We start from the raw sequence: 26,107 nt of genomic DNA on the forward strand, positions 1-26,107 counted from the left end.
AGTGTTTAAAGTGCAAAATAACAAGTAGAATGATTGTAATTAAAACTCACACCTAGGGATGATTATAAAAGTTTCCAAAATTAAAAACAGGTTATCTAAAAAAGAATGAGAATGGGTTGACTTAGACTTATCACCAATACTGATGTCAAGAAAATTGATAAATGCCTTCCAGTTAACAGTGAAATTTTTGACTCTAAAATGATATACCCAGTCCAATATCTAATCTCTCTCTCCTTCTCTCTTCTGCTCTCTCTCTCTCTCACACACACACACACTCACACAGTGAGAGCAGAATACAGACATTTGCTAATACCATATGTCTTTTTTCAAACAGTTACTTTACAATGTTGACTAGAACAATAAGGGACAAAAAAGAAAAAAAAGAAAGAGAAAGAGAAGAAATGGGATTTAGAAAGTATGGGTCCCACTCAGGAAAGCAATGAAGGAAATTGCTGGAAAGAGGCTATACAGTAGCCCTAGAAAGCAACTGATTCAGATTAGAGTAGAAAGATTGAAGGTGCCAGGAGGAAGGCATTTGGGAAAAGGTCTCAGCTTGAGAAGATATAAGGGAAATATATGAAAATGTAAGATGCATATTACTTTTTTTTAAAACAAGAGAGAAAAGTCAATTGCTAACCCAAAGGGCAAAAAAACAAAGTTGTGCTATAATGAGGTATCACCTCACACTTGTTAGAATAGCCATCATAAAATGTCTACAAATAGGGACTTCCTTGGTGGTCCAGTGGTTAAGACTCCATGCTTCCAATGCAGGGGGCACGGGTTCGGTCCCTGGTCGGGGAACTAAGATCCTGCACCACATGCAGGATCTTAGATATAGCACAGGAAACTGTATTGAATATCTTGTAAAAACCTATAATGAAAAAGAATCTGAAAAAGAATATATATGTATTACATATATAAATATATATTTATATAACTGAATCGTTTTGCTGTAGAGCTGAAACTAACAAAATACTGGATATCAACTATAGTTCAAACAAAAAAAGTTGTGTAAAAACCCACAGTTCAAATGTGGAGAAAATAAATCTTTGGCACAATTTTAATCAATTGATAAGAAGAAAAGAAAAACCATCCCAGCATAGCACAGTACATAACACAGCATAGTTATAAAAATGTAAACTTTCAGAGTCAATTTATGAAGAAAGAATGAAAGACTTTGTTGCTGTTTCATATCAAATTACAAATGATAACAATCTTTTTTTTCACTATTTAAAAAGCTTTTTAAAAAAAATTCTTTCCAGGTTTTTTAAAAAAATGCTGTCTGGGGCTTCCCTGGTGGCGCAGTGGTTGAGAGTCTGCCTGCCAATGCAGGGGACACGGGTTCATGCCCCGGTCCGCGAAGATCCCACATGCCATGGAGCGGCTGGGCGCGTGAGCCATGGCTGCTGAGCCTGCGCGTCCAGAGCCTGTGCTCCGCAACGGGAGAGGCCACAACAGTGAGAGGCCCGCGTACCGCAAAAAAAAAAAAAATGCTTTCACATTTTTTTAAATTTTATTTTATATTGGAATATAGCTGACTTACAACATTGTGTTAGTTTCAGGTGTACAGCAGAGTGATTTCGTTATACATATACATATATCTATTCTTTTTCGATCTTAACAAAATAAAAAGGTAGCTGGTAAACGGTGGAGAGTGATGAAGGTAAAAAGGTGAACAAAACAGTAGAGGTGATAATATCAATTCTTAATAGTGTATCAGGGTATTATTTATTATCACAAAAGTAACCTGCAGAAGTAACAAAATGATAAATAACCCTAAAACACACAGAGAATGTATAATCATATAATTTAGTATTCTGGATGAGCCATCAAAGGAAATGCAATCAAAAATATTTAAAAGAGGGGCCTCCCTGGTGGCGCAGTGGTTGAGAGTCCGCCTGCCGATGCAGGGGATACGGGTTCGTGCCCCGGTCTGGGAGGATCCCATATGCCGCGGAGCGGCTGGGCCCGTGAGCCATGGCCGCTGGGCCTGCGCATCCGGAGCCTGTGCTCCGCAACGGGAGAGGCCACAACAGTGAGAGGCCCGCATACCACAAAAAGAAAAAAAAAAAAAAAAATTTAAAAGAGCTTGCCTTTAGGAAGCCAAATAACTGCTGAATAGAAATGGTTCTGTGACTTCGATCACAAACTGTTCTAAATTATTAAATTGTTGTTACATGTCCATGTATTCCATTTATAACTTTTAAAACATTTTTTGAAGAGAGAGCTTGGGTGGCATATCCTTCCTAAACCTGAAGATCCAAGTGACTTTCCTTTGTGCTTCCATAGTACCCAGTGCATACCTCCAATGTGGCACCTAACTTTACTGTACACATATGACCATGTGTTCGTCTCCTCCACCAGACTCTGTGTTCTTTTGGAGTAGAAACTAAATTTTATTCATCGCTCTACCCTCATCTCCTTGTACATTATCTGGTGCAGAATAAGTAATGATTATACATTCACTTAATAAATAAACAATCAACCATATTGGGTAATCTAGATTAAAGTCAATATTTCAATCCATGTGAGAATTAATATAAACATTCATGAGATATTTAATTATTTCATTTCCCCGTTGCACATTTTAACTCTCTAATGGGATAGTGATCATGTAAAGCTACATGTCTCCAAACCACCAGTATTTAGCAGACACTGCAAGGAAATTTTAACCATAATATAATATTCAAAATTCTTCACACCTAGAATTTTTTTTTTTTTTTTTTTTTTTGCTGTACGTGGGCCTCTCACTGTTGTGGCCTCTCCCGTTGCGGAGCACAGGCTCCGGACGCGCAGGCTCAGCAACCATGGCTCACGGGCCCAGCTGCTCCGCGGCATGTGGGATCTTCCCAGACCAGGGCACGAACTCGTGTCCCCTGCATCGGCAGGCGGACTCTCAACCACTGCGCCACCAGGGAAGCCCCACACCTAGAATTTAAACATAAATCAAAAGTTGGTTCTCAGTCAGAAAAGAAGCTGACTCACAGATACAGAGAACAAACTAGTGGTTACCACTGGGAGAGGGAAGGGGGAGGGGCAATATAAGGGTAGGAGATTAAGGGGTACAAACTATTATGTATAAAATAAACTACAAGGATATATTGTACAATGTGGTGAATATGGACAATATTTTAAAATAACTATACATTGAATATAACCTTTAAAAATTGTGAATCACTATATTGTACACCTGTAACATATAAATTTGAACATCAACTATACTTCAATTAAAAAAAATTTAATTAAAAAAATTTGTAATTAAAATTTTTTTATAAGTTGATTCTCAGTCTCTCTGGTTTTATATCAACATACCAAGCTCAAAAATGTTAAAATCCCTCACTAACTCACAGCATGCCACTATCAGCCTTAATTTGGCATTATTTCATAGAAATGTTGCAATTACAATTTAGTCCACATTGATCAGCAAAAGTTAAAGGGCAGAATTAATTAATGGAAGTAGTAAAGGGCAAAAAATTAATATGATGACACATCTAAAATGCTTAGAGTGTAGAGAGGCACTGTTATTTTGACATTATACAAATTGATTTTTGCAAAAGAACAGAAGGGGAAATCTGTGAATAAAGCTGAATTTCAACACACTAAATTGTATGTCAGCATTTTAAAAAATAATTACTAAGTATGACAACCGCATTACAGATTTGAAACTTCTGACTAATAGACCTAACAATGACTAATGACATTACAAGTAAGCTGTGAAGAAAATGTACAGCAGCTGCATTAAAACTATGCCTTCCAAGTTTATGTGTGGATTTATACCAAAACCTCATATTTTAAAAATGACTCAGTTTTTATTAAAATGCATGAAAAGTTTTAAACACCATATAAAGTATATAAATCTTTGAAGCTGCAAAGATTTTCTGGTGATACTTATTTTGAATACTTAAGGAACAGTACAATATTCAAACAATTCAACATACTTGTAGAATACATGAGGACTTCCGATCAATCAAAGGTAAGTAGTTGGTGACAACAAATATTCTTAACTTTTGGGGTATTTGTGTGACTTTCAGAGTCCCAACATAAACCAAATCCAGAAGTGAAATCAGAATATTAACTTTTCTATTTATAAACCCCCATTATTACATCTCACTTGCTCTTGAGAATAAATTTCAGAATTAGACCTGGCAGGTGTTTTGAAATCCATTTTAGGTCGAAGGAACATGAGAGAGATTAGAAGGAGAAGCCCTACATCACAGAGTTATTAAGTATCTGTTCTAATAATAGAATAGAGCCTAGGATTTGAGTCTTCTGATGTTCAATGGTCTTTCTACTAAATGCTGGTTTCTAGTCTTTTTCAGCTACTAAAACACACATATCCTATCAGGTCTCAATTAGGAGCCATTTTGTAAAATACTGAAACCCATAATGAGCCATTTCCAAACTAAGTAATTTTTAAAGCCTCTCCCATTCCCTCATCCCAAGAAATGGCTCACCAAAAGAAGCTAAGTGGAAGAAATGATAGACACCTCATATGAAACCTAGAGCGATAATCTACACTTGACCAATAAAGTAGTTTGGAATGATACTAAGTTCTAACAGGTTATGAAAGAAGTTTAAGAAACACCTATTTTTATAAGCTACATTAAAAAGGCTGCCTACAAAATCCTTATGTTTAAAATGATCCTTCTGAACAATTTGAGGAAACACAAATATAACTCTGTATCTTTCAAATTTAACAAGTATATATATATATATATATATATATATATATATATATATATATATATAGTTGTATTTATTTGACTTAGTTATAGTTGTATCTCTTCAAAAGAATATATTTATTTTTACCCTAGAATGTTTTTTCTCTAACTACATTCTAGGAATATTAGAACAAAACCACACCAAAAAAAAGTAGTATTTCTGAATGGGTTGGACGCTATCTAGTATCTCTGATCAAAGAGGTTCAAGTACCCTAAGATCCATGTAACACACACCACCAATCAGGCAGATACTTGGACTGCGTTTTTTCATCACTGTGGGCTCTAATATTAATACAACAGATCTATAGAGGCATTTCAAAATTATAAACACATAATTCACGCATGGATCATGAGCAGTAAAAACAAACGCTTTTCTGCATCTGGGGGATGATTTATAACAGAAAAAATAGGAACCATTAGAGAAAGTGTGTTCTTGTTTCCTAGGCTGAAGTTCTTGCTGGTAGCACTATGATGGAAAACCAAGACTTCTGACCCAAAACAACAAAGTTTCCTAATGAAAATAAATAGTCCCTTCAATCATGTCAGAAGACAATTTCAAAAGAACAGGCTTTGTAATAATTAAAAAGCAGACAAGGGCTTCCCTGGTGGCGCAGTGGACACGGGTTCGTGCCCCGGTCCGGGAGGATCCCACATGCCGCAGAGCGGCTGGGCCCGCGAGCCATAGCCGCTGAGCCTGCGCGTCCGGAGCCTGTGCTCCGCGGTGGGGGAGGCCACAACAGTGAGAGGCCCGCGTACCGCAAAAAAAAAAAAAAAAAAAAAAAAGCAGACAATATGACTGCCAATATAGATACTAGCCACTCATTGGTGTGAGTTCACTGGTAGAATTTCAACAGCAGTGGAAAGTCAGGGTAGACTGGTTAAAGGTTTAGAACAGAAAGTAGACCAGAAGAGCAAAGGCAATAGAAAGGCAGCCCACTGTTTCTCAACACATGGAGAATTCAGAAACTATTGTATATTGTAAATATGGTGTTCCAGAGGGAAAGTGAGAGGCTAAAGTGAGCGTCAAGATTTGGTAGTAATCAAGTACGATAATATCTCAGTTTCAGGGTACAGAGACCTGGATTTCACACCTATCTCCACCAACCATGAGCTGTGTGATCTTGCTCTGATAGATTATTTGGTTATGCAGCCTCAGTTTTCTCACCTTCAGTGTAGGGTAAAAAATGATGAAAGAGGGCTTCCCTGGTGGCGCAGTGGTTGAGAGTCCGCCTGCCGATGCCAAGAACACTGGTTCGTGCCCCGGTCCAGGAGGATCCTGCAAGCCGCGGAGCGGCTGGGCCCGTGAGCCATGGCCGCTAAGCATGCGCGTCCGGAGCCTGCGCGTCCGGAGCCTGTGCTCCGCAGCGGGAGAGGCCGCAGCGGTGAGAGGCCCGCATACCACAAAAAAAAAAAAAAATGATGAAAGAAATAATAAAAGCATTTACTTTATGGTTGCTATAGGTTTTAAAAAAGAGAATAAAAATAGTTAACTAGCACAATGTACTCAATAAAAGTAGCTATTAACATTGTTAACATAGCAGGGAATCACTGAGTTCCTTGTAGCTTAATAAAAAAGCTAGGACATACGACACGGGAGACACTCGAAAAGGACAAAACACTGACTTAGCCAACGCTGAGTAGAGGAAGTAGCCGTACAGCAGTGGTTAAGAGCGTGGACTTGGGAACCAAACTGCCTGACACTCTTACCTACCAGGGAACCTAGGGCAAATTACTTAATCTCTGTGCCTCAGTTTCCTGATCTATAGAATAAGAACTATAAAATAACAGCAACATGGAATTATTATTATAAGGATACAGTGAATCTCTCTTAACACTCTTAGAAGAGTGGCTGGCACTTACTGTCTAACAAATAAGTAAAGAGTATTTCAAGAAGAGAAATTGGTGATCAAAATTAATGAATATTGATAGCAATTAATAATGTTATTATTATTTAGCATATAAAGAGACAAAACAACACAAAAAAAAGACAAAAGACCTAACAGATCACAGAAGAAGACATTTTAAATGTGAATAATACTTGAAAAAAAGTAATCAATCTTGCTGGTAAATTAAAAAATACATTAGGGCCTCCCTGGTGGCGCAGTGGTTGAGAGTCCGCCTGCCGATGCAGGGGATACGGGTTCGTGCCCCGGTCTGGGAGGATCCCATATGCCGCGGAGCGGCTGGGCCCGTGAGCCATGGCCGCTGGGCCTGCGCATCCGGAGCCTGTGCTCCGCAACGGGAGAGGCCACAAGAGTGAGAGGCCCGCATACCACAAAAAGAAAAAAAAAAAATACATTAAAGCAAGTTTTAGATATTATTAATTTTTCTCTTAAAAAGGAAGATTTAATATTTGGTGATGGTTCAATAAGACAGGCACTGTCATAGATTACCAGTGTAAGTATACATTAGTATAATGTTAATGAAATACAATCCAACACTATGTGGCAAGTGTCTTTTAAAAATTTATACTATGAGACCCAAAAAACTTCTTTCCCTAAAAAAACCTATTAAGAGGAAATTATCAGAGTTGGAGAAACAGCTCTATGTGCAAAGGTGCACATCTCAAGTCACTTAATGATGAAAAATTAGAACCAACCTAAATGTGAAGCAATTGTTAATGGGCAATAGTTATACTGTTCGTTATTAATCCATAAAATAATATAAACAACTACTGTGCCCGCGTGCCTAGAGCCCGTGCTCTGCAACAAGAGAAGCCACCGCAATGAGAAGCCCGCTCATCGCAAGGAAGAGTAGCCCCCCGCTCACCGCAACTAGAGAAAGCCCACACGCAGCAACGAAGACCCAACGCAGCCAAAAATAAATAAATAAAATAAATAAATTTATTAAAGAAAGAAAGAGAACATAATAAAAACAAAGGAAAAAGGAAAAACAGTAACAGATCCCATTATCAAGGAAGCAACAGCAGGGACCTCACGACAGCTATTACAGGGGGTGACAAGGTGGCAAATGCCAGACAGTCTAACAGGAGAGAAGATTGTGATAAGAGTCAAAAGATGAAACATCTTTACAGCTGAGGGATTCATACACTCATCTGCATCAATTGCTTTAAGCCCATACTATATTCACAATAAATTTATGAATGAATGAATAACATTAAATATTTGTAGCAAAAATCTCTATCTAACTCTGGTTATGCCTGTCTTAATCTTAATACCAATATTCTTAAAAACATGGAATCACTACAGTGTATTTCCAGTAAGAAATAGATATGGTAGTGCCATATTCCCTTAAAGGGCATTTTGCTTATTAATTCATTTAATATTTATCTTCCCCAACTAGTAAACCACCTCAATAAAGGCAGCAGGTGTTTTTATAATTTATATATTCTTTATCCAGTGCTGTATTCTCAGCACCAAGAAGAGTGCCTGGCACATAGTGTGTGTCTAATACATATTTGTTGAATAAAGGAAAAATGTACATATCATTTAGGGATTTCATATAACTCACTATATCTTTATAACATTAAAGATAAAATGTTTAATATTCCTTAAGACTGAGTAAGTACAGCACGCTCAGAAATTTGTGGCCTAGTATCATGTCAGCTGAAGTGTATTTCAGTTTGATAATTAAATGGAAGTTTTACACTTTCAAGTAATCCCTTCCAAATACTCTAGCACAAATACTTGAAATTAGGGAATATCAGATACACTCATTCACAGCCCGTCAGCAAACTCATAGAAAGTGAGAACACAGGGTATAAGTGGACGCGAAGGGGACTGGGTCCTATTTTTCATGCTATAAAAACCATACATAGTGTGGTTAATAGTGCTCTCGTATCTCCTTTGGAGCCCTAGATGCAGTGTATTAGCGGAGACGCAGAAGGCTAGCTAGCTCTAGTGGCTGAGTGCCAGTGGAGGGCAGCACAGAGCTACTTCAGAGAAAATACATTCAAGAGGAAGATAACAGCTCCCAGCTGAGAGCAGGGTCCTTAGCCGGATCTACAGCCCGCTACTGAAGAGGCAGCCCATTTGGAAAACCAGCCCACAGGATAGCCAGCAAGAATGGAATTCCCAAATACATTAATGTATGAAGCCAAGAAGCAAGGGAGATGGGCAGGAAACAATGCCAGGATACTCAGAATAATCCGGACTTGGACTCAGCAGAGCTCCCAGGAGCCACTGATTCTGATAGTGATCTCTCTCCAGAGCTGCTGAATCAGAGGATGTCTTACATTCGTTCCAATTCCAAAATCTTGGATCCCAAGATCACTAACAAACATGTTTTGAGTACTATCTTTTTGCAAAGATTATCCCTCTAGTAGAAAATATAAATAATATATTTTTATATTATTTTTGCTATCTTTTCACAAAGATTATTCCTCAGGAAGAAAATATAAACAATATAAATAATATAGTAATATAAAATTATTAGCATTAAGAGGAGAAATACATGAATGAAGAGTAGCAAGCACAGATTCTACCATGTTACAAGGGTCCCAAGAATCTCCTAAAAGTTGAGACTTCTCAAATATATGCAATGGAATCTTGGTGAGGCCTAAGGAACAGCAGCAGGTCGGTCTGTAAACCTGGTTCCCAGTGTGAGGGCCTCAACCCTGAGGACAAGCAGAAGTGAGATGCAGCCTATCCCAGGCCAGAATTCATGCTCCTGTTCTGGGTCTTCCCAGCAGTATGAGCTTAGGTGAGTCATTTAGCCTCTCTAGGTCAGTTTTCTCACTTCGAAAGTAAAATAATACCTGTCTCTTGAATCTGAGAGGAATTCACAGAAGAAAATATGCCTTGTTAATTTTACACAAAGATAGGGTATTTTTATTACCAGTCTGAGTCGTATGAAGAGCAGGAAGACATCTAGTGAGATGAGAAAGGAGAAAAGTACCTTAAAAATAAACCTTTGAGAGATTCAGAATTTTCTTTATAATGAACCATGGCTCTTCTGTCAATCCAGGTCAGTATCATTCCGATTCTCCTTGTATACGTCTTCAGCCTCCCTGGGACCAATATTAAATGCTGAGCATATTTGCATCATGGGGTAATATTTGCTTCCTGTGAGCGATCTTCTCCTTGCTAAATGTGTGTAATGATATTCCAAGCCAGATAAAAATGGGAGACATTTTACTGCCACCTCCTGAAGAAATTTATTCATAGGGCCACAGAGCAGGAAGGAAACGTAGGCTGTTTGCAGCCAGAATACTTTGGCTCTGGCTCATAATAATAATAATAATAATAATAAATAACCACTACCATGGGGATATGGGAACATGTTGGATACATGTTCAAATACAGCTGCCCCAGCTTTGTGTTCAGTTTTGTCCCATTCCCACACTGTGATTTTTCTGGATGGACAACAAGAGAGCTGAGAGCATGCCAATGAATTGGTAAATGTTGACTGGAAAGTCTAAGATTTTTGTCATTTCTAAAAATCAGACAAACCGGGAGGTGGGCAGGACATGAAGAAGTAGGATTCGTCAATTCTAATCTCTGATGAGATGCCTAACTGGAGAATTCAGAATTGACATTGAAGAGTCACAAATGACCACAGAGGAACCAGAAGAGGGTCTTTGCAAATGAGGGTTGACGATTTATTGATTTATGGTTGTTTTGAGCAATAAGGGACAGTGGAGCGTTCGACCTCCTCATTTTATATTTAAGGAAACTAAGGTCAAGAAAGTGGCGTGGGGGCTTCCCTGGTGGCACAGTGGTTGAGAGTCCGCCTGCCGATTCAGGGGACACGGGTTCGTGCCCCGGTCCGGGAAGATCCCACATGCCGCGGAGAGGCCACAACAGTGAGAGGCCCACGTAACGCAAAAAAAAAAAAAAAAAAAAGAATAAAAAGAAAGTGGCTTGACTAGCTCAAGTTCTCCCCGGGGTTAACTAAGAGTCCAGTTATCTTATTACACTAAAATACTACCTGGCTAAACTAGCTAGTAAGCCAATCCGTGGCCAAATTACATAGTAAAAGTGCATAAAGTACTGGTCAAAAATAAAATATAATAAACAAAATTGGCTTCCTTTAAAGTTATAAAACATGGATCCATATATTCCAACAGTCATCATCTGCTTTGCTAATAGGAATTGAAACACACACTTCACTGAGTGCATGAACAAACTACGCCCACACACTTGGCCAGCTTATAAAGTCAAAGAGAATAAGTTGAATTCTTATTTGCCTGTCTAAAGTGTGAAATGCCAATAAAATGCTAACATTGTTATTCTGAAACGTCTTGGGATTTATAGTCTCTCTGCCATTGCTAAGACTTCACCTGTGCCCAGATAATCTTTGCTACAAAAAGAGATGGAGCCCACCCAGTAATGGGAATCCCATTTCTTTGAATTTCAAAATACTTTGAGCAAAGGTGTTATGGACAGAGTATATATGTGGTGACTTAAACGAGGGAGTTATTTTTAGTATGTTCCCTGATATTGACTAGACAGCAATCTGAAATCAACTAAATGGTTGTCCAGATGAAAGGAAATCTTGGAAATTTCTACCTTTTTCCAATTTTGTTAAGTATTTGTGCAGTAACACAATTGATTTTAATTTGGAAAATTAGTTAAATAAAGCACAACCTACAAAATTATTTTTTAGAACTAGTCTCTTGACCTGGAATTAAAACATTAGAAGAGTGTTCTTATAAATTTTAACTGCCTTATATGCACACTTGAGGTCGTTAAGCATCTTTTTCTTTCTTCATCTCATTGCCATAATCTAAACTCAGTAAGAACTCTTTGATATCAAAAGAGTACTCTTTGCCAGACAATTAAGATTTATTAGAAAAACCAAGATGTCTCACTCTGAAAACCCATTCCTTGGTAAACTTCCCACACTGTCATTGTTACTATTGAGCACTATGGTCACTAGATGTCGCTGCTGCCGTTTGAATGAGATTTTCTTAGTGCTTCCAGAAAAAGAAAAAAAAAAGATTCTTAGAGTTTGGGTAATTGTTTTTTACTGTTTTGGGGATTTTGGTGAGTGGATGATATCTTATATATTAATGAATGCAGATCACTTATTTTTCAGATGAAGAACGAAAACTACAAAGGTGAAGTAACTTGCCTAAGGATCCGGGTGAAGTAACTTGCCTAAGGATCCGTAAGAAAAAGAGCATGGTAGAGCCAAGAGTTGGAAAGCTCTGTTCTAATGTCTATACTTTATAGGTTTTTATAAAATCTACAGTGGTCCAGATGGAAGCAATGAAGGCAATCATCTTTTAAACCAAAACCTAACTAATAATACTTATTATATGTTAAGTTAGTTTTATTTTGCTTTCTCCCTGATGTCCTTCTCCTTGGAAACTGGATACATATGAATCATGATGACACATGACTTTCCCAGACCAGACTTTAAAGAGTAAGAGAACCTGACAAAAGGCCATCAGCTAAGCTCAGGTGATTCCTTCCTCCAGAGAGTCTCCCCCATAGAGAGGATGGGGGAGGAAATGTCAGCAAGCCCAGGAAAGTCTCCTCCAAAAAGTTATTAAAACTAGACAAACGTACACAATACACAAACAATCCGCTACAGAGTGCATCTCCAACCCAGCTTTCCTGCTGAAACAGAAGAGAAAGCCAGCAGAGTTTCCTTCAGAAGGCAGGAGCTAAAAGGATGCAGAGGAGGCTGTGAGAGCAATCCTGAACTGCTTTCATAGACTGAGGTGAGAAGAAAAGAAAGAGGAAGGCAAATTAACTGAAAGAGGCAACCAAGTGGCACGGCTGAAGCTTCCAGATATTTCTGATCCCAAGAGAAAACGAAAAATTCACTATCTCTTGGGTGAATTGGCAGGCAGGAGATAGAGGAGGGAGCGCTCACACCCTCGCTCGCGGTTGTTGAACCCCTTTTTCAGCCCCCACCTCAAGCAAAGAAGGGGGAGGGAGGAAAGGACTTGCCCTGAAAAGGAAAGGAGGGAGCATCGCGGTTAGCCTTGGGAAAATCTCCACAGATGAGCATTTTTGTTGCCTTAAGTGGACCGCATTAGCAGCCTGAACACGTAGGGGAAGGCTAACATCGCCTGTTAATATAATGCGGGAGAGGAGTGACAGACCTGGGAGTTGAGAGTGGAAGCGCTAGTTTTATATAAAACAAAATGGAACAATTCTTAGGACTTAAGTTATTAGGGTATTGGGGCGTGCCAGGACTTAAGTTATTAGGGTATTGGGGCGTGCCTCACTCACTCCATAGGGGAGGCATGCACTGGGACATCCGTTTTAGAGGAGATGTACCTATATCTATATTTCGACTATCTTAAAAAAATAATTTCCACAGTAGGAAAACAGGTCCATGGTTCTGAGGTTGCCTCTGGGAGGAATGAGAGGAAGAGTCATCTCTGGGATGTCTCTTTTAAACTCCAGCAGCGTCGGGGCTGAGAACTGACAAATAGGGAGGTTCCGAAACTCAGCGTAAAAATGGTCACCTCCATCCACCTCACGCTGCTTCTTTTCTCTTACACATAGAGAGATATGGAGATAGGGATTTGGATAGGTTATAAAGACATAAATAAAGATAGGGATGGGGATGGGGAGCGGGGAAGGTGAGAAACTGAGAAAGGAAAGCAAAGAGGGGAGGAAGAGAGGGAAGGGAAAACTTAAGGAATGAAACCCAGTTGAAGTCCAATTATTTATCAGGGTGGGGTTTTTTGTTGTTGATGATGTTTTGTTTTCCAAAACGAATTCAGCTTGCTTGTTCCTTCTTCGGCTTTCTAGCAAACTTTCAGCTTGAACAGTATTCTAGGTACATTAAAGCAAAGCAAAACAAAACTTTGGACGCGTGGGGCGGGGAGAAACGCCTTCAGGGCCGGCGCGCGGACATGCACAGTCCGCTGCTCGGCTATCAAGCAGCTACTGAGCGCCCCAAACACCCTCCTTATTTCTCTTTTCTTAGCCCCTCACACTCGCTTAGCATCTCTTTTCCCCAAGACTTCCTTGAGAACAGCCAGGCAAGACCCGGGTGTAAGGCTGGCTTTTTCTGCGGGAGAAGCCAATAGTATCCACCAAAATTAAAATGCAGAAAAGGTACCTAGTCTCTTCGGGTCCATCCTCAAATTACCCAGCACACTGTGGAAGTTTCTCGAAACTCCAGGATTCAGTGTAAAGATGTGGGATTTCTCCTGGTTCGGCCTCCAGGGCCACAGGGGAGACCCCTCAAAACATGCCCTTCCCCTTAATGCCTTTTCAACCTATTTAGGAAAATCAAAGGACCCGTTGGTCTCGAAGGACCGATTAGAGAGAGCCCGGACCTCACAACTCCGTGTCTGCGGCGGGGAGGGGCATGTGGACGGGGGGAGAGAATTCGGGAAAAGGGGCCCCGTTGTAAGCAACTGGCGGACAGAGGGATCCGGGCTGTGTTTTCCCTAAGAACGCCCTAAAAAAAAAAAAAAAGCACTGGAATGTGGGGTTCCGGCATCAGCTGTTGCTTTATGAGACCCGAATTCAGGCTACTCTATAAGAATTTTGGTCGAAAGTGGATTCTCTCCAGACCCAAATATTCCCTGACCTACTTCCTCAGCGCGCTCTGGCTCTTTGCTGTGAGAGGACCGCGCTGCCGGGGACTCGGCACTTCTGTCAATTGCACAGAGCAATTACTAAGAAAATATTGTGACGATTTTGTAGGGCGGAAGGGGACTGAGGGGCGGGGGAGGGTAAGTTAGTTTGGAGAGCAATTTGCAAAGGAATATTTATTAACTTTGATTCCCGAGGTCACCGCCGGAAAACGGGTGAGATGCAGAGCTTTTCCTCTAGGTGGCGGACGTCGGTACCCAACAACCGTTAGGCGGTGCTGACTCCAAACACAGGATTAAGCTTCTTGTTGGTTAAAAATAATAATAGTAATAATATAGAGGTGTGGGGCTGCTTTTTTCCCCTTTTGGATATTTATTTATTGCAGGGAAAAGTCATTGATTTTCCTAAGCAAACTGTGTTTCTCCTTCACTTGGTGGAAAATAAAAACTGTTTGAATAAATAAGTTATTTCTGAACATTTTGTTGTCAAAGTGTTAAATGTTCCCGTCATTTTTATTCAAACACTAACATGATTACAGCCAATTATATATTCACCATGTTCTTTATTTTAGAGTAATTGTACTTGTCACTAATAAAACAGAGGCATAATGGATCGCTACTGTTCTGGATTTTCAAGCAATTTTGTGTAATTTGATTGAATTATACATCTTCTCTGCTACTTTTTTATTTTTATATTTGGGGATCCTATTTTCTTGAAAATTGCAGCTCTATGCTTGTTTTGTTGTTTCTCCAGTAACGTACACTTCGGTAACACTGATAAATAGAAAGAGTCCCTTTGAAATGTCGAAAATCAGCTGTTTCTTTCCCCACCCCCTCCCTGCACTTCTGCGCGGGGAAGACCTTAAAGCTGCGCTGCCAGGCAGTCTGAGCCAGTGGGTGCGTTTACCCGAAAAGTCCAGCGCCAAGACAAACTCCCCATTCACCTCAAGGCAGACGCCTCCCTGCCTCGAGTCTTTAGGGTTTTGTCTCTTTCCTGTAATGATACTGTTGGGTGTCTGGGGCTTCAAACATGCCAAGACAAGCCGACCATGGGCTCAGTTCGTGTGCAGTATCAAGGGAAAGAGTATATACAGCACAGTTGAAAGATAAACTGTATAAATTACTCCAATTACACAAGCCCCAAACGTCCTACCGACTCAACCATCCCCCAGCAATTACAAAAATTATCTCTCCACCCACCTATGTTCTTTTTAGTTTCAGATATACTTAAGAAAACTGGGGTCAATAGTTTATCCCTTTTTATTTTGACGATAATTTCAATTAGAAGATACGGGGGGGAAAGAGACACACGTCTACCCAGTGTTCACATATATGAACAAATAAAGAAATAACTGTGACAGTAGACAGACAAGTAGGATTTTAAGGGGCCATCTCCGCAACTGAAGGAGCAGAGACTATGCAATTCTTTTCCCAACAAATCCCTCCAGTTCCTAGAACAAGACTCAAACGCCCCGCTAGGAGCTGCAGCTGCGAGATGGAGCCAAAGGCTCTGACAAGTGGCTGTGTATGACCCAATATTTATCAATAACAACAACAACAATATCAAGTGAAACCAAGGCTGGGGATTTTAAACTGCTTCTAAAGCTCTGGCGTGGATACGCACGTGGGCGAAAAAAAAGTCGCTGGAGATGAGTTGGCTCCATTTGTCCGCCCTGGGGAGCAATCCCGGGGCAAAATCCAGTGCTAATTGAAAGACTGAGGAGCGTGTGCTAAAGATACTCTAAGCATTTTTTCAAGTAAATCGCGGTGTGTAATCAATAGCATGTGCATATATATATATATGTATATGGAAAGGGAACCACTTCTAATCAATGGGGAAAATAGTGTTTCACGCCTGATTCCAGACTTCTTTAAAATCTAGTGTCGCCCACCTTCCGATTGCTTTGTGGTCCGGACTTCGAACTTATTCCAGGAAAACCTGCAGGCCCCGTTTAGTGTTCGGAGAGCAGATACTCAGCCCAGCTGGGGCCGTTCTTCTGTCTTCTGGGGTGCTTCCTCTAAGGCCAGAGGATAGGCTGCCTGGGCAGCGATCCCAGCGCGGGGTGCAGCCCGCGGGCGGCTGCGGGGACTTGCGTTGGGGCAGCGCCGAACCGAGGCAACGCAGCAGCCTCACAGGCTGCTCTCCAAGAAGCCGGGCTTTATCAGCGATTCCACATCCTTGTGGCCTCATCTATCTTATCTAACAAGTTCACGCTCCAGGAGAAAAGAAAAGGGTGAGGAAAAAAAAAAAAAAAAGATCTTCACCGCGGTGATTCATAGTTCACACGCTCGGGAGCCAAACTTGCCGACCCGGCTTTCTTCTTGAACATTACTTTCTCTCCTGCGTGCCTTAGGACAAGCTCAGAAGAAAGATACTAAAATTGGTAAACAAGAACCTACCTAGGATTGTTTTTAAAATAAAAGTGACCCCCCCACTACTTTTGTTGTAGTTTCTGAAACGGAAGAGCAGGGTTGTTTTGTTTGCATATCATAGCGGTAATTTGTTCCTGAAGCCATCCTGCATCTAGCTTACCCTGGCCGCTCCTCTCCTCCAGGCCTTCGGCTCCTTCCAAAGGGCAGGAGACAAACAGGGGTATAACTGCTCTCCCCCACTGGGTCCAACACCCCTTCTATGTAATTGAATATTCAAATTAACTTCACCTGCACGCACCCCAATCTTTTAACTCTGAGCTGTGCTTTATACAAATAATAAGCTTAAAACCTTTAACTGGGCTCAATTTTTTTCCACGTTCACTGTGGCAGATGACCTCTTAGCCCAAAAATATTGATCTGTATGCGTGCTTCCGGCGTGATGTGCAAACACGAGACATCTGGGCTGAAAAGGTAACTCTAAGAGGGGTAAACTCGGAAATAAAACCTAAAAGCAAGTCCTCTAGCAGGACTGCGCGGGCGACAAAGGAGCGCGGGGTAGGCGCGCGGGTGCTAGCGGGCAGGAGCGGGGCGCAGGCCCCGGGAGCGATTCCGTGATGCTCCTCGCCGGGGACCTTCGCCGTTACAGCCTCGAGGGGTTAGCGAGGGAGGGAGAAGATCAGGACCTTTTTCGAAACGCTGCTCCAACATATTTTCCATTGCTTCAAGTTGAAGGGGGAGGGGAAGACCTACGGGAACTGCAGTTCGAGAGGGAGGAGACAGGTGGGTATGAGACAGGCACGAAGTAAAAACTGGCTCATTGGTTTGTCCACCTGGGTTTTTAGAAAGGAAGTGGACGTATTCGATTAGTAGACAATTTACTTTGTCTCATGCGACTTTTCAAATGCGAAGGGGGACTTTGGGGTGGAAGGGTCTCTGCTCGCCTCCTGGCCTGCTCACCCCAGTGCAGGCAGTTTTCTCCCTCGTCATTCCTGACGACCATCAGTGGGTGCGAGCATTGTCTAAAACATACTATCAATCTTCTCTATTGTTCGGTGCTCTTCGTGTACTTTTAACTATTGAGAGGGTGACTGGTTCAGAGCTGGCCGTCCTAATAATTGTCACTAAGCCGCAACGCTTCATCTTTCCTCACAACGACTGGAGTTTGGGGGACCTTTTGGAATGGTGCTTCAGAATAGAGGAAACTCGATGCCCCAACATTCTCCGAAGAGTGCTGTTAGCATTTCCCCAAAGTAGATTATTCGGTGTCTTACAGGAAATCAAATTGAAGTTCCAACTAATTAAGGAGAACAGGGATGGGAGAGTAAGGAGCTTGAACTCTAGACCAGCATTTTGAGGCCTGTAAGTTCTTCTTTCAGGCCAATATATGCTTATGAAGTCATTTTTCCCCCTCTTTCCATGTCCCACTGGTGAAAAATCCAAGGTAGCATTGTCTTGTGTGCTGCTTTTGCCAACTCTCACTTCCTCCCTTTTCAGATAGACTTAAGGGTTAAATATAAGGACCTGAGAACTAGCTTCCGTCATTCCCATTTACCATCACCCCTTCCACTCTTTGTCTTTCCCTTTAGCATTTCCTGACCCCTCTAAAGGATGGGCTGCGCCATTTCCTAGGGCTTCTAGAGGAAAACAAGAAATTGGCCTCTCAGGGCACGATTGCCCAAAAGGTGTGGGACTATTTCTTCTAATTGCATCAGGTCAAAAAACGGAACGGGCCTACCCTCACACTATCAGGGACTCAACTCCCTCTGCAAATTGTCCACCCTCAGAGATCCCAAGCGTGCTGGCAAATAACAGGAAACACGTAAAAGACTATTGGGCATTTTATATTTACAAGAGATGTGCAGAGTGTTCGATTGAGAGGTTGTTCAGAGAGACTTTTTAAAAGTCCTTCGACCCTGGGACCCTGGGGTGGTCGAAGGACCATCCTCATGGATTTCTCCATGCCTGGCTCTCTGTAGGGTAATATTGGGAAGAAGCTTCTCCCATTGTATTTTGTTGCAGGTCTCGAGACGATTCCTTTGGATAAGTATGTGCTCGCCTTCAGAGAGCTTGGAAGCTTTCTGGCAGAGTCACAGAAACCTGCCTGGGGAGTCCCAGGGTCTCTATCCAGACCTCCTCTTCCTTCTCTTCTTCTTCTTCTTCATTAAAAAAAATTTTTTTAACTTTGGACTTTCTCGCTTCCAAATTGGTTCCCCAGCTTATACAAGTTAAACATTTCGACTCTCAAATACGAGGCTCTCCCATGAATTTTTTTTCTCAAAGTTCTCAAGCAAAATTGCCAGTGCCACAATGTTATGATGGAAGGATGCTGAAATGACAGGCCTAGTAGACGCTTGTCTTAATCATCGGCTTCTTAATTTAGTTTTAGTGAGGTGTGTGTGTGTGTGTGTGTTTGTGGTGTGCGCGTGCACGTGTGCGCGTCCCTGGGGATACTGAGGGTGCGTGCGCGTGCTCTAAGAGCAGCCGCTTGACAACCTGCAGCTCCCTAATGAGTGACGAGGCAAGGCTGTTGCAGAAAAGTAACACTTCCCTGGTGTGAAGACCTCTTACTGAGAAGTTTAGTTCACTACTGTTCTCGCAAACCTAATCGTATAACCTGTAACCAAAACCCACAGAACAAGGATACAACACACTGAAGGGTAACTTACAATCACTAAATGTTAGCACCATTACCTGCTGTTAGGAAGGGATTAAGGACAAGTTGGCTTCAGCGAGAGCAGACCTTGATAGTCACAGGATCTCTTGAAATACCTGGATGCCTCCGCAAGGGTTCCGCTCACTCACAAACGTCACAGGGTCAGGGACTCCCCTTGCATCTGCAAGGAAGAGAGCTTTACCCAGAGCCTGGCGCTGGGCGCCGCTCCAAGGACACCCTAGCCAGGGAGCTGAGAGCAGGGTGGATTTTAGGCAAAAATGGCTCGCCCTCATTTAACCAGCAGGTAACAAGGAAAAAAGAAGCAAGGCACCGACCAAAAGCGGGAAATAGGCCCTAAGCAAGACTTAGTGTAGCACCGCCAGATGGAGAAGCTAAACGTGCTGCTCCCTGCAGTTGGCTGTGGGGCCTTGGCTATTAATTAAAACTAGAGACGGAATAATCTAATTCATTTCCCAAGGAATTCTTCCGTTGGAACTGATCACTCTTTACAAGGCCTGTCCTCTTTTCGGGGTTGAAGGGGGAGGCAGACAGGAGAAGTTTACCATTATATATCCCAGAAAATTACATTTGCTCTGACTTTGACGTTAACAGTGTACATTTAGAGATCTATGTGTTTGAGAGATCAAGATTAAGCTGATGATGAAACAATATTAAAGTGATAAAGAATTTTTTCAGATCTGAGACCACCGGATGCCCTCTATCTTCTGAAGGTAATCACAGAGACTGAATGAGGTGGAAATACAGAGTTAGGGCTTCTTGTGTTTAGGAAAGAGGCCTGAGGTGCATGTGGGCAGTCGTTCAAATCCAATTTGCACCCAAATTGGCCGGTAGGATATACAAAGCTCCATCCAGGGACTTTCAACTTGCACAATACTCTGTCCAAGAGCCCCCTCCCCCTCCATTTCATCTAGTAGCAGTTCTAAAAAGAAGCCACTGCTGAGACAAATGTGGGCTGCTGAGTAAACAGTGCATGTTTTGTTGAACAAGCCCATATATATATGTGTGTGTGTGTGTGTGTGTGTATACATATATATATATCACTCTATCTCACCATAAAGTCTAATTAAAATTATTAAAAGGAATTCAAACTCACCTCCCCCCCAAATTGCAAATAACCTTTGTCATTAGGGAGAATATATCTTTAATATGATTATATTAAACTGGAATCTATTTATTCCTACACAAATATCCTATTTTAAGACTTGCATACATGCAACCCTTAAAATAATATAACACATTTTTAATTTGCATGCAAAACATTTTCCCAGTCAATATAAGCTCCTGGCACATAAGATCAGATTATTCCAGCTCTCATTAGCAGACCCCAGTTTTTGCTATTTGAAAGTAAACAGAAGAAAAACTTATTTTCACCTGCTAAAATTTTATGCAGGATTACAAAACAATGAACACTCAGCTTTGACCTAAGAAACACCTTAAAACATTAAAAATTCATCAGTCAGTGCTGGTGTTGTATTCAAGGAGTGCTCCTCCAGTTTGCTGCTGAGCTTGGATTTGAATAAAATGTCCAATGTTAACAAACAATACCCACGTTTGGCACTTTGTGTATTAAATTGATCAAACAGATTTTAGGAGGCACAATGCACAATTTGTACAGACCTGATTGAGTTAATATAATATCAGCAAATTTTACATCGAAATGATTCTGTTTCTTTTCTTTGTGTTTAAAACCAGCACAGATTACAAATTTTAATGATCTGAAAATGTTTGGTATACAAAATCATGCTTATTTCAGTATTAGCAAAAACACAAGAAATTTTTCAACACAAACACCCAGCTGTGTCTATTTTAAAAGCAGTTCAATGACAGCTTGCACTTATGAGCATGCAATCAGCTAATTTCGCTTTTTTTTCTTCTGTGTTAATCAACACTTTCCTTCCTGCATATCAGAGTACAAATAGTATAGTTACTCCACATCAGTAAATGTTTACGTAACCTGTCCTTTCCCAAGAATCCGGTTACACCGAATCATTTCACGCTAGACCGACTACGAAAACGTACCGGGCCGTCCACCTCAGAGGGAGCCCTTGTGTGCCATTATAAGTGGTGATGAGAAGGGGGGCTGTGGGGGGAGAAATGGGGAGGAGTAGGTGGAGGAATGGAGTGAGGGAGTGGAATAGAAGGAGAAGAGGGGTGGGGGGAGTGAGGGGGAGGAGGTGGGAAGAGGGGAGGAGGCAGGAATGCGAGTTGAGGAAAAGGAGGAATAACAGGCCTGCGGAGGGGAGAAGAGTGGGAGGAGGAAAAGTGAGCAGAAAGAGGAAGGCCCACAGATCTCTCCAGCCGGGTCCGCAAAACCCATGAGCTCACCCGGCTCTGTAAGAAATCCGGAGCTTAGAAGTCAAAGTCTGGGGCCATGTCACCACCAACGGCAATAGCTGGAACCCTTGAATTTTCCCACATGTAAATATAGTTTGCTTTAAAGTAAGGACTTATGTAGAAATAGGGGGAAGACACACACATACAGTGAATGGATAGTTGAGGTTAGTCCAATGTTCAAAGTTCCTTTATGGCATTCCTAATAGATCCATATTTAAAAATCATTATCTATTTATAATTTTCTATTAGTCTCTTCAGAGTTTATTCTCTCTCTCTCATAATTTCAAGGTGGGGGTGGGATGGGGAGAGTGGAATAACTCCCTATTAACCTCAGTATTCATCAATTGCATTCTTTATATTAGAATTGAAATTTAACATCGTACATAAGCACCGCTTTTTCTTCCTTCGTTTTCGTAAATACCAAATCTGTCAGATAATTTGAGAGTTTATCGAGGTTAAGAAAGGTTTACATTTTATGATTATTTACCTTACAGAGTGAAAAGGTGCTTTTCATTTATGCTTCTCCTCCACCTCCCTCTCCTCTCAGGCTACATCCTCCGTAAAATGTGGTATGTTTCGTGCCCATGTGGGATGAAACAGCCTTTGATCAGTATGCCCTGCACCAAATTCCAATCCCTGGGAAATGCTGGGCCTTAGCCCTGCCCCTGGCCACGGGATCCCTTTAAAGCCCCCGAATCACAATCTCCCCACTCACTTCAACCCTCAACCGAACCTTCCCAGTCCTAAAGCCCAAGAAGCTGGAATTGTGGGACCCACGTTCCCAAGGCTCCTGGGCGCCTTCCAGCAGCATTCAGGATGGGAAAGGGCCGGCTGAAGCATGCGGTTATTTCAGGATTAAGGCCCGCACAAATTAAAAGCATTTGAGAAACGGAAAGAAAAAGAGGGAGTGAAAATAGGAAGGCTTAAAAAAAAAAACCGGAAAGAAATAGACGCCCACCCTTATTTTCCCTCCAATGTCAACAAGCAAAATGAAAACATTTCCAGGGTGATAGCTCGCGGCTACTCGCTTCCAATTCGGATTAGAAGCTGAGGAGAAGCTGGAGCGGCGAGGAGAAAACGGCACCGAGTCGCCCAGAGCATAAGCGAAGGTCTGGAGCGGGAGAGAAGGGGAAGAGACGCACATAGAGAGCATGTGTTACCTGGTTTATTTCGAGATTGTTTGGTATTGTTTTCTCTCTGAGCACCCCTCATTTCGGAAAGCCATCAAACGCGCCCACCACTGAGCCGCCCTCGCCCGCCGCCGCAGCGCCGGGAGCCCCAGGCCTGGCTTCCCGGCGGCGCCCGAGCTCGCCGCCGCCCGAGCCGCAGGAACCGAGTAAGTAACCCTGTTTGGCCCCGCGCTCGCCAGCTCACTTCCTCCTCCTCATCCCTTCATTTCCAAACCTCTGCCGGACCCTCCTCCCCCAAGGTATAGGAGACCCTCCCTCCCACGCCAGAGGTGGGCCTTCCCTCCCCAACCCTCCGAAACCTCGGAGGAGTGTTACCTACGAGAGGCACAGTTGTCCTACGGCCTCCGAAATGCCGGACCCGGGCCTGCAAGGCCGACTCGGGAAAGTAGTGCCTCGTCTCTCCCTCCTCCATTTCCTGCCCTCTCCCTGCATCCTCTCCCTGCACTCCCACTCTTCTCTCCACCACCGCCCCGCCGCCACCGCCCCCGCTTTTAAACATAAAATTGGGATACAAACTTTAATCAATAAGGACAAATATTGACGCTCAAACGAAAATGACCCAATACATGAAAAGGAAGCCGGAAATGTGAGATATTTGCCCTAAGAGGGGGATTTCGGTTGAGCAGACCCGCGGGGTAGAACGGGTGGAGGGGGCGCAGAGAAGGGCCGCGGCGCAGCGTGCTCCCACCGGCGTATCCCTACGCGGCTCCACGCGGCCGCGAGGCCGAGGCCCGCAGAGAGGGGGAGGCGAGCGCCCGAGGGGGCGGGAGCCGGAGGGCGGGGCGGGGTGGGGCGGGGTGGGTGGGCCCAGACCCGCCGATTGGTCGACGGCAGGAGAGACGCTCCCGCACGCCGCCGTCTCTGATTGGCCCAGCGGCAGGAAAGGTTAAACCAAAAATTTTTTTACAGCCCTAGTGTGCGCCTGTAGCTCGGAAAATTAATTGTGGCTATAGCCTCCTCGATCGCTGTCTCCCCATCCTCGCCGCGGCCGCTCCGGGACGCGCCCGCCCGCCGCCCGGCTCTCCCCCCCTTTGGGCTGCTGCTGCTGCTGCTGCTGCTGTGACTGCTGCTGCGAGAGGAGGAGGAGGAGGAGGAGGAGGAGGAGGAAGCAGCGGGGGGGGGGAGCGGGGGGTGGGGGGGGAGACCAAGAAGTAGAGTTGGGAGCGAGGGAGCTTCACCCCCGGGGCGGTGGTTGTTTCTTTTTTTCTCTCTCTTTCTTTTTTTCTTTCCCCCCTTTTTTTTTTTCTTCTAATTCCTGAGGGGTGGTTGCTGCTCTTGCTACATGACTTGCCAGCGCCGGAGCCTGCGGTCCAACTGCGCTGCTGCCGAAGCGCTCAGTGCCGCCGCCGCCGCCGCCCGCGCAGCCCGCGCCCCGCTCGGCACCCAACGGTCGCCGCCGCCCGCCGCTCCGCTGCCCCGCTCCCGCGCCGCCGCCGCCGCCGTTTCCCCCCGACGACTGGGTGATGCTGGACATGGGAGATAGGAAAGAGGTGAAAATGATCCCCAAGTCCTCGTTCAGCATCAACAGCCTGGTGCCAGAGGCGGTCCAGAACGACAACCACCACGCGAGCCACGGCCACCACAACAGCCACCACCCCCAGCACCACCACCACCACCACCACCACCACCACCACCCGCCGCCGCCTGCCCCGCAACCGCCGCCGCCGCCGCCACAGCAGCAACCGCCGCCGCCGCCGCCGCCGCCCCCGGCACGGGGCGCCCCTGCCGCCGACGACGACAAGGGCCCCCAGCAGCTGCTGCTCCCGCCGCCGCCGCCGCCGCCCCCGGCCGCCGCCCTGGACGGGGCCAAAGCGGACGGGCTGGGCGGCAAGGGCGAGCCGGGCGGCGGGCCCGGGGAGCTGGCGCCCGTCGGGCCGGACGAGAAAGAGAAGGGCGCCGGCGCCGGGGGGGAGGAGAAGAAGGGGGCGGGCGAGGGCGGCAAGGACGGGGAGGGGGGCAAGGAGGGCGAGAAGAAGAACGGCAAGTATGAGAAGCCGCCGTTCAGCTACAACGCGCTCATCATGATGGCCATCCGGCAGAGCCCCGAGAAGCGGCTCACGCTCAATGGCATCTACGAGTTCATCATGAAGAACTTCCCTTACTACCGCGAGAACAAGCAGGGCTGGCAGAACTCCATTCGCCACAACCTGTCCCTCAACAAGTGCTTCGTGAAGGTGCCGCGCCACTATGACGACCCGGGCAAGGGCAACTACTGGATGCTGGACCCCTCGAGCGACGACGTGTTCATCGGCGGCACTACGGGCAAGCTGCGGCGCCGCTCCACCACGTCGCGGGCCAAGCTGGCTTTCAAGCGCGGGGCGCGCCTCACCTCCACCGGCCTCACCTTCATGGACCGCGCCGGCTCCCTCTACTGGCCCATGTCGCCCTTCCTGTCCCTGCACCACCCCCGCGCCAGCAGCACTTTGAGTTACAACGGCACCACGTCGGCCTACCCCAGCCACCCCATGCCCTACAGCTCCGTGTTGACTCAGAACTCGCTGGGCAACAACCACTCCTTCTCCACAGCCAACGGCCTGAGCGTGGACCGTCTGGTCAACGGGGAGATCCCGTACGCCACGCACCACCTCACGGCCGCCGCGCTCGCCGCCTCGGTGCCCTGCGGCCTGTCGGTGCCCTGCTCCGGGACCTACTCCCTCAACCCCTGCTCGGTCAACCTGCTCGCGGGCCAGACCAGTTACTTTTTCCCCCACGTCCCGCACCCGTCAATGACTTCGCAGAGCAGCACGTCCATGAGCGCCCGGGCCGCGTCCTCGTCCACGTCTCCGCAGGCCCCCTCGACCCTGCCCTGTGAGTCTTTAAGACCCTCTTTGCCAAGTTTCACGACGGGACTGTCCGGGGGACTGTCTGATTATTTCACACATCAAAATCAGGGGTCTTCTTCCAACCCTTTAATACATTAACATCCCTGGGACCAGACTGTAAGTGAACGTTTTACACACATTTGCATTGTAAATGATAATTAAAAAATAAGTCCAGGTATTTTTTATTAAGCCCCCCCCCCGCATTTCTGTACGTTTGTTCAGTCTTAGGGTTGTTTATTATTCTAACAAGGTGTGGAGTGTCAGCGAGGTGCAATGTGGGGAGAATACATTGTAGAATATAAGGTTTGGAAGTCAAAATTATAGTAGAATGTGTATCTAAATAGTGACTGCTTTGCCATTTCATTCAAACCTGACAAGTCTGTCCTTAAGAGCCGCCAGATTTCCATGTGTGCAGTATTATAAATTATCATGGATCTTCATGGTGGATGCAGACATTGAGAACAACCTAAATTACGGGAGAGTTTAAAAATGTTAAACTGTAATTTGTATTTAAGAAGCATTCG

The 26,107-nt window shown here is 44.2% G+C and overlaps 1 protein-coding gene across 1 annotated transcript; it reads left to right on the forward strand.

The window, feature by feature from the left end:
• Positions 1-23,865: 23,865 nt before the first annotated feature.
• FOXG1 (forkhead box G1) lies at positions 23,866-25,885 on the forward strand. Its single transcript, XM_081227277.1, has one exon. The coding sequence runs from the start codon at positions 24,225-24,227 to the stop codon at positions 25,680-25,682; it is 1,458 nt and encodes a 485-aa protein (XP_081083403.1). The 5' UTR covers positions 23,866-24,224; the 3' UTR covers positions 25,683-25,885.
• The last annotated feature ends 222 nt before the right edge of the window (positions 25,886-26,107 follow it).

Source organism: Mesoplodon bidens (assembly GCF_964165515.1).
Source record: "Mesoplodon bidens genome assembly, chromosome: 3".
NCBI classification, from domain to species: Eukaryota; Metazoa; Chordata; class Mammalia; order Artiodactyla; family Ziphiidae; genus Mesoplodon; species Mesoplodon bidens.

Bases quoted from the DNA above. Each gene is read 5' to 3' on its own strand.
- FOXG1 (XM_081227277.1), top strand. From the start codon at position 24,225: ATGCTGGACATGGGAGATAGGAAAGAGGTGAAAATGATCCCCAAGTCC.